Raw genomic sequence first — 15,663 nt, forward strand, 5'->3', positions numbered from 1 at the left:
GAAAATCTGAATGGCAGCGTGAAAATACTCTTAACAAAAACCTTTTAAATCATTGACAATGTTCCAATAGTGACTTTAAAATGTAAATCTTTGCAAAAGATGCTAAATAAAGTGGCTAATCGTACATTTTGATTGTTCTGTACTCCTGTTTCGATGCCACCGTCTTAGGTCTACGTGTATGTAGCTCAAAATCTCATAGCCGACGCCATGTTGCACTTCTTTAGACAACTAGTCAAGACTAAATAAACAGTCAAAAAAACACTGACATTAACATCTGTTGCTTTTATTGACTCCGCACTATCAAGATTGGTTAGCGGTTTTATCTACTCTACCACTAGATGTGCTTTAAAATGTTGATTGTTATCTACAATGAATTCAGCAGTATTAATGCTATTATGACATAACCACTATTATTACATATAATTAGTTCTGTTGCTGCTGTGTAATATACTTATTAATAAATGACCATGTGGTCAAAGAGTGTTACATTTTCATTTCACACTCTCTCATGCAGCCAAAATCATAATTAAAGTTTAAAAATTTACTTTCCAGATATGCAGTGGAACCTCAGTTAGAGTCATTAATCCATTCCAGAGGGTTTGACTAAAACCAAAACATACTCTAATCAGTCAATTTTCCCTAACCAAAAATGTTAACACACTTTTTTTTATAGCTTTTCCAATTATGTTTTTACATGTAGAAAACAATTCAAAATACATATAAATTAATTTAACATCTCTTTTACTACAGAATTAACTGCTGATGACATCATAGACCGGCGACGGAGCATGGAAACAATGACTTCCGGTCCGGTTTTTGTGCTAAAAAATACTTAATGAACACAGTAGGAGTCACACAGTGTGTTAATAACACAAAAAAGACCCATGCTTTTTGGTAATGAATGTCAACCAAGACAAAATTTGTATAGATTTTCAATGTAAACTGAAAACTACGCCAACAGGTGCGTACACTAACTGAGGTTCCAATGTCATGAATTTTCACATTCGGTAAACAACAGCCTGCTGTTAGCATCATTAGCCAATTAGCATCACTTCCTCTTTGTAGTTTAGGTAAATCAACGCTCCAGCTCTAATTAGAGCATTTAGACAATCATACAATTAACAGAGGTCTTAATTATCAATTAGCTGAGTCATCAATCATTATGCCCTTTCCTGGTAAACAACATGGAATTTAGCAGCATAAAAACTAGACCTTTCTGAGCCAGAATATTAGAAACGGGTCCAACCTTGTTGACTTGCACTTTTCCAGACACCATTCCCAGTTTCCGTACTCGGGTCTGCCGTTGCACTCAAACCAAAACACCGTCCAATCACCATCAAGTCCTTACAGCACAAGCCTCCATTAGGCAAGCATGTTATGTCCTTTTCTAACAATGTCTCTCTTTTAACGTGTCTTTGCTCTTGTCTTCTTGGTCCTGCTGCTCCCCAGGGTGCCCCTGTGCTCGAATGCCGCTGCTGTCACTGTCACACGTGTACCACCCACCGTCCTTCTTTCCTCCCGTTGCACTCTGTTAGCCCCGGAGTCCAGGTCCTTCTCTTTCCTTGCCTCTATTCCACCCCCCGCCATCGCACATCTGCTCACGCACCACCTTGCCCAACCGCTATTTGGACGCACCAGTCATCTTCTTTTTACCCTTCTTTTTCTTCTTCTTCCTTTTGCACCACCAATCTCATCTCCCTCTCACATCACCGGTCATCACCATCGGATCAAATAGACGCCATTAGGTCCAGTGTTGCAGTTTAGCTTCCTAGCTACCAGGTTTCACCTCTGGTGGAACAAGATGGTTATGGTTTGTTTGTTTTCTTGGTGTTTTATCTTTTACATTTGAAGACGTTATTATTATCTGTGATTGTAAACTTCTGGGATGTGGTTGCCGTGTCTTTTTGTGTCAATGGACGCCTATGAGGGGGGAGGTCAGTTTTGTGAAACCGACGAAACACGGTAAAAAGTAATACACAGCAAATACAATAGAAAAGCTGCGTTTACTGTGAATTCGCTTTATCAGTTAATTTGCATTAAGTGTTGCTTTCACAGAAAATACTCCATTATACTGAGGATTACCCATAATCCTTTGCTATTATAACATATTTCTCCAATAGAACTCTTAGCCGGTTCTGCACTTTTACACAGGGATCCTGAAATATTACTTTTAAAAACACAACAGGGCGGGAGAAGAGAGTATCGTGGACAACCCTTATACACAGGCAGCGTCCTTCAATGGAAAATTGCCTGGTCAAAGTTTAACAAATGGGGAAAAAAATGTGTAAAAATGGCAGATTTTACAGTCTGTGTGAAAGGAGTTTATACGGTGTAATGTCCTTACTGAGTTTCATAATGATGTTGTTACTATTATTGTTTTTAGCTCCCATGTGGGGTTTTAGGGGTTATACTGGTGGTGGGGGCAGCTCACAGAGCTGTCAATCATCCTTGCGGTGGATTGAGCCCCAAGTGTCCGTGATCGGCAGACGATCACCACGCGGCACCTCTAATCCATGTGTGCGAACTGAAGACATGTCAGTGTGGTCACACGGGCCTCCCGCTGACACCCGTCTCACGCACTCCTCTCGTCCTTCCTCCTCCTCCCCCCTCCCCGACTTCCTCCTCCCTCCCTTCCTCCTCTCCCCCCCCTTCCCCAATTGACCCGGCAGATCGACCCCCTGGAGATGGACGCAGACATGCACTCCCTGGGCAGCACCTCCTGGCTCTTGGACCAGAGGGACTCCAACAGGCGGCCAGTCAGCACCAAGTACGAGACCACCATATTCTGAGGCCCCCCCCCCTCCCACTCTATCCCTGCGGCTGACCCCCCCCCCCCCCACCCCAATCCCCCTTCCATTGCATTGTACTCCTCGCACACAAACACAGTTTGAGCCTCGTGCCTTCTCACTGTGACGGCGTAGCCACCCTCAGGGCTGCCTCCCCATAAACCCCTCCTCCTTTTGCCCCGCCCGGTGACCCACACCGACGTCCCACCTGCCATGACAAGGACCCCTCTTTGACTCCGCCTCCTTGTCATTCGGAGCCTTGGAAGTGGAAGATCCACAGAACTGAGCTATCTGTCAACCAAACTGCCTCTTCTTCCCGACACCCCCCTCTTGCCCCCCTTGCCCTCCTCCCCAATGACGACATGCATCTGCCTCAACTCCTTGACAGCACCCAGAGGTTGCTAATTTATTCTTAAGGCTTGTTTTACACTGTTACCCCCCCTTTTTTTTAATTTTACATTTGGTTGCTTTTTCTTCTTCCATGTGTAGCCTATCCTGTCTTACCAGGCATCTACCACTGTGAGGCGCTGTGAGGAGGCCGCTTGACTTAGCACGGGATGCCAAACAGACAAATCAATGATAAACAAGTTTTTTTTTTCTTCTATGCATTTGTACATTAACACAAATACACCTTGTTGCACTTTGAGGAGTTCATGTGATATTAATCCAAATTATTCCCCTCTTCCCGGGCACCACCCAATGACTGCACACTGCTTTTTTTTTTTTTGGGAGGCACTTCTGATTTCCTGCTGTGTCAAAATAACATTGTGACCAGATTGGGAGGGGGAGGGTGGGGTCTTTGCGCTGGCCTTGTACGTGCCCTGTGCCTCTCAGCATCACGGTAGCACAGAGAGACTGCAAAAAGCGCCTGGATTTGCAGATAAAAACCAAGAAAAACACTGTGTTGACACGTGGCACTATCCCTTTCAACCTTTCTAAGATGGGAGTCCATTTTGTGATACTTTTTTTTCATAGAGGCCAACAAATAATAATAATAATCTCAATTTTGTAAATGGAATCCAAACACGCCTAACATAATTTGAGTTGACTTATTAAAAAAGAGGGGCCCGAGCACGAGTTTCCCAACTTAGCATCTCATTATCACGATGAAACGGCTTTCCACACGTGCAGTTTCACGCCAATTTAGAATGAAGCGCAGCAGCACACGCTAAGTGTGTCACACGGCGGCGTGTTAAAAGAACCAAATTTAAATGTTGTGTTGGTGTTGTGATGATACGAATGGATTTGCTATGCTGAGAGCACGACACGCCATGTTTATGTATTTTTTTTTTTTTTTTAAAAAGGATGCTCTTCCTTCTCCTGCACTGTGAATCAAAAGCTTGTTGTGGAGTTGACACACTTTGCGTCCTTTACCCGTGTGCACTGCTACCTTTTTGGGTTGTTTCTGTCCACTGTCCCTGTGTGTGTTTGTGTGTGTGTGCACAGGGGGAGGCTGACGTATACGCAGACTGTTAAGACCTGTGTGTGTGTTTGTGTGGCACTGTAGCAGCGTTCTGGCCACCGTGTTCTGACTGTTAGCTTCCACTGGTGATGCATGTAAGCAGTGTTTGTTTTGGGTCTGGTACCTGTGGATGCGCAGGGCCGGGCCGGGTCAGTCTGTGTGTGTATGCGCACTGTGGCGTCTCCTGCTCTGGCTCATCACGCTTCGTCCATTTCCGTTTTGAACATTTCAGCCTGTCACCTCCAGTCATCCCTACATCGTCCTCATCCCGGCAACATGTCACGTACGTTCTCCCATTTTGTTCGTCACCAAGGCAACCTGCTCTTGTATGGCTGGCTGCAAAGTAAGGATGGGTACATTAAAAATTTAAAAAGTGGTTTAACCTAAGCAACAACAAAAAAAAACGTATGTAACAAAAATGTAACAAAATAACAAATACAAGCACTTATAGTTCAAAATTATAGTTGAACCACTCTTCTGTGTTTAACATTACATTTCAATGGTAGCTGATTAGGCAGCACTGGAGTTGGACTTGAATACATTTGCACCTTCTACTGGTTGTCTACCAGTATAACAGCTCAGTAAAAATATGATGACTGTAGAAATTAATTATATTTTATGCCACTGGATGCATTTCACAGTCCAAAGTCAACAAAATGCTGCAATAAGGAATGCAAGTTATAGAAAAAGTGACATTTTAAACATTTTGTGTCAACACAAGAGTGATATATGATAGTAAACTATCATCTATGTCGCGTATACTCACTAGGGTCATGGCGATATGCTGGAGCCTATCCCAACTAACTTTGGACAAGATGCGGTGTACACCCTGCACTGGTCACCAGTGTGTTCTCTTCCTATTAAGAAATAAAACAAGTCAGTGCCAGAGCCAGAAACCTTTCATTGGTGTGGTCAAGGTGAGACCATTACTCACATAGGGGTGGCACTTGATACCTGAAATGTCTAAATGGCCAATTACCGTTAATAATTTGGCAACGACACAATTTGGAAAAAGCTTTAAGAACAAAGTCAAGTGCAAAGTGTGAAACTCCTCAGTGATGCAATCAGTGGAATTAGAAAGTGAGCTCATTCAGCACATCTGCCATGGCTTATTATTTTTGCTGCAGGTATTCTGGCTGCGTGTGAGTTCCAGTGATTCTTCCTGAAGCGAGATATTATATCATTATTAAAAGTATTAAAAGAAGATGCCTTACTCGCCCCTTTAGTGCTTTACAATCATTACAAGTTGCATACTTACAATATGAATATTTCCAAACCGTGGATATACTGAGCTAGCAAGCTTATTGCTGTGTGGATCATGAGGTCATCACGTGCATGGATATGGTTATTCATCAATTAATCATTACTATCATCGGGCCCTAATGCTGGTCAGTCTATATTGTCGGATATCCCAAAGTTTTATAATTTGTATAAGTATTTACATTTTCTTTTAAAAGTATTGCAATGTTTAAAAAAAATATTGTTTGCACAGCACGGTGGTTGAGCGGTTAGCATGCAGATTTCACAGCTAGGAGACCAGGGTTCAATTCCACTCTCGGCCATCTCTGTGTGGAGTTTGCATGTTCTCCCCATGCAAGCGTGGGTTTCCTCCCACATTCCAAAAACATGCTAGGTTAATTAGCGACTCCAAATTGTCCATAGGTATGAATGTGAGTGTGAATGGTTGTTTGTCTACGTATATGTGCCCTGTGATTGGCTGGCGACCAGTCCAGGGTGTACCCTGCCTCTCGCCCAAAGACAGCTGGGATAGGCTCCAGCACCTAGAAAATGAATGAATGAATTGTTTGCACATAAAAATTGCTCTCTGTTTACGTTTGGGATAGTCAGCTTAGAGAGCAGGGGTCCACAACCTTTTTTTGCACCACGGACTGGTGTGATTTGGGTCTTTTTTCCACGGACCGGCCAATGTGTGGCAGAAAAATACAGCAAATATAAAATAACACGATGTTAAGTGCAGGGAAAATATAACTCACCTGCTGAATCAGTGGGAGGCCTGAGCTCGTTTTGTTGAGACGAGATGGTGTTCCATCTAGGTATGATATGAGACAGTGAGTCGTTAATAAATTATTTATTATTTCTGTGCGGCCCGGTACCAGGACCGGTCCCCGGCCCGATGGTTGGGAACCCCTGGCTTAGAGTACAGCAAATTAACAGGGACAGTACCCCCTACTGGTAGCTGTTAAGTAGTACAATCCTTTGAGATATTACTTAATGATGTACAGTAGATACAGTTGCAGATGGAATTCTCCACAACCTAATAAAGGCCACAAGTACCACTCTAAGTACACTTCACATCCCTTTATGTGTTCGTTAATCTCTAATTATGAGCACACACCAGTAGAAAGTTAACAAAATATAAATATGTTAGACATAATAAAGTCACAAACTCAGAATTCTGGCATAAAATGACTTCTAATGTCTTCTAATCAACCTGCAGAGTAGAAGAAGAGAGATTTTTCACCTTGAGTATTCACATCCCAGATAGGCAGGTTAAGAGTTACCTTAGTTTGCAATAATGAGTGCAACAGCCATTGAGTCACACAGGGGTCCTTGTGTAGTCTCCTGTCAGCAGTGTTTTCTGCACAGATAGAACAAGCAGGCAGCATGTCCAAATTTACCTACTAATGACTAGTACTTTTCTATGGGCAGATCAGTCAGCTCATTATGTCAATGTACCTTATCCTATTTGTTATAGATTATAGTAATAATGTTCATCTGCTCAGCTGACGAGTTAATAAAACAGTATTAACCTATTAACACCTATGCCACAACATATACTGCTCAAAAATAATAAAGGGAACACTAAAATAATGTATCGTACTTTTAAATGAATTAAATATTATCGTATTTTCCGGACTATAAGTCGCACTTTTTTTCATAAGTTGGCTGTTCCTAAATGAAAAAACTGTTTATGTTACATAAACACTGGCACCTTTTCTGTTCATGTTTATTTTTTGTGTAGCTGAATAACTATTGTGTTAGCATATATTACACTTATTCAGCCTGTTCTCTATTATTTTATTGTTAGAACTTGCCTTCCAAGAGGACGTAATGTCGGTTTTGGTCCAGTAGTTTGGAAAATAAATTAGCTTAATAAATTACTTATATTCCAGTGCGACTTATGTTTTTTTCGACCTAATTATGCATTTTTTTGGCATTGTGCGACTTATACTTTGGAGCAACTCCAAAAAATGCAGAAAATACGGTCAATACTAAAATAATATAATCATATAAATAATAAATAATATAATAATATAAAATAATATAAAATAAAATAGGTGTGCTGACAACAAAAATTACCCAAAAATATCAATTAAAATCAAATTTGTTATTATAATTGGGGGTGTCTTGCTGTTGTCTATTCCATTTGCACAACAGCATGAGAAATTGTGTTGCTTCCCAAGTGGATAGTTTGATTGGCTTGGAGTTACATTATGCTGTTTAAGTTTTCACTTTGGTTTTTTTGAGCAGTGTAAATATACACGATCATCAAACTGGCTAAATAGCGCCCATCCCTACTGCAGATTGTGTCATAAAGAGCAGCAGCTACAAGAAGCAGGTTGTGACAGGGTGACGTGGTGCATGTCTCTTGTTATTTTAACATCAGTGTCTTCCTTGTGTAGCTCGTCCCAGCGTTCAAGTTCCCGGACACCAAGCTCTGATGAGTTGGCAGCCAGCGAGCGGCCCATGTGTGAGTTTAGTGGGAAGGAGATAGAGGGAGGAAATCAACTCTTTGACATTTAGCTCTCGCCCTGTACACTTACACCCCTCCCGGCATCAAACCTCTCCCTGATCACACAAACGAAAGGTAACCTGTCCAACATTGCCAGCTAAACAGGACACGAGTAGCGCTCACTTCTCGACAAAAGGTCAGCTATAGAAAGGTCAAGTCTTCTTTCGGGCCTCGGTCCTCGTTATGTTGGTACTGCAACGGGTATGAGCGTTGTCGACAAGCATGTCAAATCGATCCAGGTCTACGGGAGACACTAGCTGTTTGATATGGACAAAAAAAATAATAAAAAAAAAAATACTGTACCAGCATCCAAAGCTTTGCCCATGTTTGTGGCCAGAGTTTGGTTTGTCAAAGAAAATGTTATACTGGTTAAAAATTTCAAAAAGCAATATTATATTCATGATATTAAATGATATGATGAGAAAAGCATCCCCGAAAGTCAGCATTGTTTGTCTGTTTTCTTGCCGTCCTTTATTGATGCATTTAAGGGATGCACTCCCTTAGAAAGTAAACGTGGATACGCTTTAGAATAGTCAGTGTACAGCTTGATATGCACTCTCCTCCAGACCTGAACCAGTGCTCTTCACTTGTATTGCCAGCGATTTATATACTAATAGCTGGGACTTGACTTATTTTCAGTGGATAGAAAATCTACACTGCTGTACAATTGTACACAGACTACTCTAAAGTATGTCCACATTGACATTCTATTGTATTGTCCATTATTTCTCACTGCTAATCTCTTCTTTTAGATTTAAAACTGAATCAGTTTAACCGCATTTGTTGGAAGTAAGTTCGTTTGGACTTGCCTAAGTAAGAAGCAGACAACTCGGCACTCGGCATGAGTGTGAGTGGGCATCTACTCCCTAAAACGCCTCCAGCATTGCCCCAAGGAAACTCTCTTCACGGTTTTGGATCAAGCTGAAATTATAATCAGCTCTGCACGCACTCGGGAGCACAATTACATGCAAACTTAAAAGTGTCATTTAAAAGTTGTGCTGTCAACAAAAAAAGTCAGTTACATTTAAAAATGAAAGTGATTATCACTTGTGCTATAATATACGATATATGCGATATCGCTGATAAGATAAAAAGGTGATACCTTTTGAAGTTTGCCGTGCATCTCCACATAGCACCAACAGCAGCACCTTAAGCGAACAGGCCCCCCCCTCAGGTGTAGCAAGCAAGCTCTTCCTGCATGTACTGTATATCTGCAACTGTACTTTTACAGACAAAAAAAGGCACAACAATGCGAACATCACAATATGTTAAGAAAAAAGAAGCTGCCCGCTCTTACCTGAAGACACCGAGTGGTCACCGAGTGGATCTGTGGCTGTGTAATAAGGGCACAGGACAGTACACAAAATGGGGCCAGACTAAAAATAAAAGTTCAAATCTTTTATAGCCGCAAAAAAGCTGTGTACCAAACTGTGCAGATAAATACAAGCATTTGAAAAAGCACACTTATTACCTATAAAAGTCTCCCATCATGGCTGCTAGACACACACAGATATCTTTACAAAAAAAACAACAACTCTAAGTCAATGTGTTGTTTTGTTTTTATACATTTGCATATTTCAAAATATTAAACATCATTTTTGTATTAAAATAAAACAAGGATAAGTTAAGCACACAGTTTCAGTTCTTGCTGCTATTTACATATCTGGTAACTCCACATTTCACACTTTAAAAGTGGAGGCAACACTGAGACAATAAGTGCCATGAGCAGAACCGTCATAGAAAAACATTTGAATACATAAGACTAGAGATTCTAGGCAGTTTACCTCAACCAGACCAGAGTCCTGACGGAAAACAATAATTAATACAATCTTCTGTTCCCAAAAAGAAAATATTTTCCCTAGGCTGACAAAAGTACAAAAAAAAATCACTTCATATCATAGCAGTGCTACTAATCAGACTCTCAGCCCTTTTTTTATATACTTCATTGTTATTTGTGTGTAAACCACACTTACCAGAGAAACTTAACTAAATTAACACTTTTAATCTCAAGTTGGGATCCGTTCTCCATAAGGAAGTAAAAAAAAAACTTCCACACTTGTGCCACACAAGATCATCCATCAGAGGGCAAGTCTGCAAACATGAGCTACACACACAAACACACACACAAAGCAACAAACACACACTCTTGCTACGAGTCCTTGAGCATGTTGATGCGTGCAAAGATCTTGAGTGCAGGTCCCAGTTTAATGTTCATGGTGCTCATCAGGTGATCCTCCTTTAACAGCAGCAATGCTTGGCCGTCAATCTCCTGCGAGCGGAACTCGTCTGCGATCTCCTGACATCCTGGGTAAACGTCAAAAACACGTTTGGTCACAAAGACAAAATGATCCCAGCATTACACACATAAATTATACACAACTTTTTTTATTCCTCCTGTGATTGTCAATATACTATTACCAAACAACCGCTTACTCAATACACAATCAGGATTCAGTAGGTAACATCATATAAAGTATACTCACCAGTCATTTCATTAAGTACTGTCAATTAAGGACCAACCAAAGTATCAAAACATAATAATAATGCTTAGTAAAGCTTTGATAAGCTATGAATGAAAGTTGCAATGTAATAATACTACATAAACAGTACACAATATTGATAATTACTAAGATAATAAACATTACATTGGGTGAGTGATTAGCACAGAGGCCTCACAGCTAGGAGAACCGAGTTCAATTCCTCCCTCAGCCATCTCTGTGTGGAGTTTACATTTTCTCCCCGCGCATGCGTGGGTTTTCTCCGGGTACTCCGGTTTCCTCCCACATTCCAAAAACATGCTAGGTTAATTGGCGACTCCAAATTGTCCATAGGTATGAATGTGAGTGTGAATGGTTGTTTGTCTATATGTGCCCTGTGATTGGCTGTACCCCGCCTCTCGCCCGAAGACAGCTGGGATAGGCTACAGCACCCCCACGCGACCCTCGTGAGGATAAACGGTATAAAATGAACGAATGAATGAAACATTACGTTAATTGAGACATTGAAATACATTTATACTGTATACAAAATTTCACAATTTTAACTCCAGAAAATGTTAGATTTATTTTATTTTCTCCCCAAATTATTTTGACATTATATATTTTGAAGAATTTTATTCCCATTTTAATATGGTAGAGGTGGAAAGATTAATTTTTAAGGCTGAGTGTTATTTGTTGCTAAAATGTTGTACTGCAATATAAAATAAATAAGGCGGAGTGAAATGGTGCGTGGCTAACCTGGCAGCGAACAGATGAACTCGTACACTTCCTCCACGTTCCACTTGGTGGGGTCGTTGGGTAAGAAAGGCTGACACAAAGCGTCCGTGTTGTCCCTCCCTGCGCAGCCGTCCTGCTCCGACGAGGCCCGACTGGGCTGCTGCTGCTGGACAGGGACCGGGACCGAGGACGGAGTCGGCGGGGCCAGGGGTCCCGAGCTGGCTGCTGACAGTGGGGACGGTGGCTCCTCGTAGCTGGACATGTCAGAACACGGGCTGGACTCCTCCTGGCTGGGTTGACAGGGATGCGGCGATGATACAGAGCTGGCCTGAGTTTGCTGCGGAGACGGGGACATCTTCTGAAAAGGGTGATGAAGAATGCTAATTAGGATCATCAAGTTGATTAATGATATATATAGTTGCAGTGTCTGATATATAAGGAGTGTTTGTTTACCCGTTTCTTTGCTTCAATGCTTGAACGGCCCTGACTCCTCCTACGCCAGCGATTTGTTGGTTTGGTCTTCTCTGGGCGAAACAGTCCTATACGCTTTGTACAGCCCACATTGTACCTGGACAGAGACATTCAGTATTATTATGCATACTGTACAATATTCTTCAATGGCCATGAAAAGACAGTAAGTATGTATCATCATGGACAATATGTTGAATGTGGCTTTTGACAAATCCCATTATGACCACTTGCATTCAACATAAAGGATTTCAGTACCATATTTTCTGCACTACTATATCTACAATATACCTTGTAATCCAGTGGACCTTATGTGTGCATCAAATTCCAAAATCGGACCATTTCCCATACATGTAGTATTCTGTTCACATGCCATCAGTAATGTTACACGGATGAGACATAAGTTACATTATATTGAAGCCAACCCCGATAAACGAGGAACAACACCTACCAGAGAGTTTATGTTTTGGTTAGAGAGCCTCAGATTTTAGACGGGACAGAGATGCCCATGTGTAATAAAGTGGCAAAAACATCAGACTTGCCTCTTTGCACAAACCATGGAGCAGAACCTTTTGGAGCCCTTGAAAGTATAGGCAAAGTCCACCCAGCCACAGTATTCACACGTCAGCTTGGGTTCTTGTTCCTGTTCTGTGGAGGCAAAGAACCAAAAAGAAGATATTTCATGTCAAGTTTAAAAAGAACTGGAAAAGACGAGTTGCGATTTATGACACAGGCGCCACCTTTTACATTTTAAACATAAGAATGCATACCTCCCGTGAAGAAGAAAAACTAAAATTACTGAGCATCTTTGGTGCTTTCTCTGTCTCACCTGGATGGTTCATGTCTTCAGGCTCAGAGTCGGAGTTTGCTGCATTGCTGACAGGAGTTTTGTCAGGGTCGGAGGAGAGCTGACTGTCCAGCTTCTTGGGGCTGTTAATGAGGATAGGAAGACGCTCCACCTGTTTCAATACATGAAAAAAGGATGACACATGAAAAATCAACATAAATCAATGAGGCTTCTTTATGGACGACGGCATGAAAGACCTCTGCACACTTTCAATAAGCATCAAAGCAGTGCAAAAGATGAACCATGCATTTTCTATTTATCATGCAATCACTGTATCATGGGAGTTTGGTACCAATGCCTTGTTTTGCTTTTCTTTTTTGCAATATTGCTTCCCATCTTTGAAGTAAGAAACAACCAACGACCCTTTATACAGGTGCACCTCTAACATTTTCATTCAAGTTTATGGTTAGTATTATGTTTTTATTTGTAAAAGTTTTTATGACGACAAGCAGGAGAGCCTGTCCAGACAAACATCTGAGACAGTTGATGCTCATCACACATTCAGACACCCACTTTCATCCTCTTTCAGCGAATGCGGCCATCCGTAATTAAAGCCAGAATCACACACAAGCTGTGAGCTGTCAGCTGGGGCAGGGTGAGAGCGAGACTTTGTGTTTGTAGGCTAACAGCCACCTGCAGGCATGCGCACACAGGAGAGTTAGACCACCGGGGTCTTGTTTATCAAGTTGTGGCCGCTGCCTAGGCGGGGGGTCACTTACACACACTGGGAACGGCTCGGCGCCCTCCTGGATGACAAAGCCTTCGATGACGTGCGTGAGGACCTGGGGTTTGACTATAGCCTGGGGAAGCTTGTTCTCGCCGTTGTGCGGCGCGACAGCCGTCACACTGGGCGCTTCGCTCTCATTTCCTGAGGTCATAGCTGGGGGCGGGGTCCGTGGTGCAGCAGTGGGTCTCTTAGTTGTAGCCCCTCCTGATCAGGAAATGAGTAGAAGAAAAAAACTTATTAATTTTAAAAAATAACAAAAGGAGGATTTTGTTTGAGATCACCACCAGGGAGTTCTAATAATAGCCTGTACATTCAATGATAGTTCAATTTTGTCAAATCACTATTATTAGCTGACAAGCATAACTGATGCTCTTGGAGCGTGGCTTGCAACGTTGGCGCAAGGAATAAACACATTCGAAAGTTTGCACCCCCCATGGAGCACCTAACCAAAGCAGACAGAAACTTTAAAAAGTTATTCAAACTTGATAATGTAATATTCTTTAGTAAGCACTATAAATGAATAGGTTGTAAGAATGAGCTAACCATTCAAATGAGACATTTGGTTGTGTCTGCTCGTGTAACGCATTTAAATAAAGTTATGACGCGACAACAAAAAACACTACAAAGGCTCACGTGCACGCAGCGGTAAATAACAATTGAAGTTCAACAACGGAAGTAAACGCCGACATGTTTTGTCTCTCTTTTTCATTTCATTTTCTTACCAGCTTCGACTCTTGTCTACCGCAGAAAACACGCGGTTGTGTTCCTTGTGGCGACCGGACAAAGGACGACGAGCTTGTGTCTGAGCACTTAAAGAGACAGCGCAACCCACACCTCTATTTGGAACCAACGGGACTGAATGATTAGCTCCAGACCGACTGACTACCGCGTCGCCACAGTCAAGCTAGGCTGACGACTGCAGTTTGGAGCGGGGCTGCAGTAAGAATGTTGGAATAAACAGCGACCAACCACTACTACAAGCACTACCACCTTAAATGACCCCATTAGACCTGTTTATGAGCACCAGAAGTGAGAAGTTTAATTATTTTTCTAACCGAGCATGGCGTTGCTGCTAAAGGAGTGTAATGTTTGCACTGTAGCTCACATATAGCTATGGTAGTGTTGTCTGTGTCCTGTTTAATCTTACGTTGTTGTATGTGATATTTGATAGATTGTTGTGTGTTGATAGGGATTTTATATGGAGTTACAGTGTATTTGTAAGTGGTTCAGTGCACAATAGTGCTTCAAAGATGAAGATGAAGTAAATATTCTCAGTCTATTCATATTAAGCCAGACAACAAAATGGAACACAGGCGCTACAACTACTTTTGCCTGTGGCACCTCTGCACCACAAATCTAAAAGTTGTGTTACATTTTATTTTTGGAGAATTATCACACATATGAGTGAGGGGGTACTCATGGTATGATAGGGAAATAGGGGCGTAAATAAGACATAAAAGGTTGAATGCAACTATAAACTAATCTGGCACAGTGTGGATGTCACTTTTTTTCACCCACCCCCAACCCCCCCCCAAAAAATCCCAAGAACGTTCCCATGTAGACAGGACCTATCTGCATACTGCAGCATCAATTAGGCACCCCAAAACTTTTGCAGCTTTGTAGCCTGCCTTAACGAGAAACACACCATTAGCCCTACTGTGAAGGGACAACATCACCATAGAAACCAATACACAAACACTGACACAACATCTGTGGAATTTTTGATTTGTGCCGTCTGCATGGTATGGTCCACTCACATTCCACAAGTGGGATATTCTTCCAAACAAATATGTCTGCCAAGCTACAACCATAGAGGGCTTTCCACAAGTTGGTTTAAAGACGCTTTCCACAGCCACAAATGTTAACGCTGAAGCGCTCTATCTTCACACATCCATCAATCCCATTCTTTTTCCACCATGATAGATGATGGCATCTTAGCCGCTTCAATTGTAAACATGAGTCATTCATTACCTTGCGGCTGAACAGCGGGTGTTGTTGGGTTGGACTTGGGCTGCTCTCCAGCCTTGGTGGGTTGTGATGGTGTTGGTACACTGTGCTGCTGCTGCTGCTGCTGCTTTTGTTGTTGTGGTAGTGGCGTTGGTGGGGGAGGTAGTTGTGGTGGTAGAGGTGGCGGCTTTTGTTGCTGCTGTGTGGTAGGGGCAGCACACGTCTCTCTCACCACCAGGGAAGTTGGCTTATCTTTACTGTCCTGAACCATTCGAGAGGCCTACAATTAGGAATATGGCAAAGAAGCAGCTATTAAGATGGGAAAATATCTACAAAACATACATTTTTGTTTTGTTTGAAATTACATCATGCATGTTAGGCCTTGTTCAAACAGATGTGCATATTTTTATCAATAAATAAACATTCAGTGTTTGTATTTGAAATGATCTAAAAACTG

At 41.9% G+C, this 15,663-nt stretch overlaps 2 protein-coding genes across 9 annotated transcripts in view; one reads left to right on the forward strand and one right to left on the reverse strand.

Annotated features, from left to right (window-relative positions):
* The window catches only part of anks1ab (ankyrin repeat and sterile alpha motif domain containing 1Ab), a 42,340-nt gene extending 31,637 nt beyond the window's left edge, over positions 1-10,703 (forward strand). For 2 of the 5 annotated variants that reach the window (XM_058055807.1, XM_058055812.1), the window contains one exon: positions 1,450-2,663. In XM_058055807.1, coding sequence (XP_057911790.1) covers positions 1,450-1,764 — 315 coding nt within the window. In that variant the 3' untranslated portion in view covers positions 1,765-2,663. The other 3 variants (XM_058055808.1, XM_058055810.1, XM_058055811.1) reach the window with 3 other exon arrangements.
* Positions 8,960-15,663, reverse strand: part of phc2b (polyhomeotic homolog 2b (Drosophila)) — a 41,751-nt gene continuing 35,047 nt past the window's right edge. For 2 of the 4 annotated variants that reach the window (XM_058055805.1, XM_058055806.1), the window contains 7 exons: positions 15,231-15,486; positions 13,252-13,463; positions 12,515-12,644; positions 12,228-12,333; positions 11,671-11,785; positions 11,239-11,575; positions 8,961-10,306 (listed from right to left, as the gene is read on the reverse strand). In XM_058055805.1, coding sequence (XP_057911788.1) covers positions 10,152-10,306; positions 11,239-11,575; positions 11,671-11,785; positions 12,228-12,333; positions 12,515-12,644; positions 13,252-13,463; positions 15,231-15,486 — 1,311 coding nt within the window. In that variant the 3' untranslated portion in view covers positions 8,961-10,151. Of the gene's footprint in view, positions 10,307-11,238; positions 11,576-11,670; positions 11,786-12,227; positions 12,334-12,514; positions 12,645-13,251; positions 13,464-15,230; positions 15,487-15,663 lie in introns of all 4 variants that reach the window. The other 2 variants (XM_058055803.1, XM_058055804.1) reach the window with 2 other exon arrangements.

This window comes from Doryrhamphus excisus, chromosome 18 (assembly GCF_030265055.1).
Source record: "Doryrhamphus excisus isolate RoL2022-K1 chromosome 18, RoL_Dexc_1.0, whole genome shotgun sequence".
Lineage (NCBI taxonomy): Eukaryota > Metazoa > Chordata > Actinopteri > Syngnathiformes > Syngnathidae > Doryrhamphus > Doryrhamphus excisus.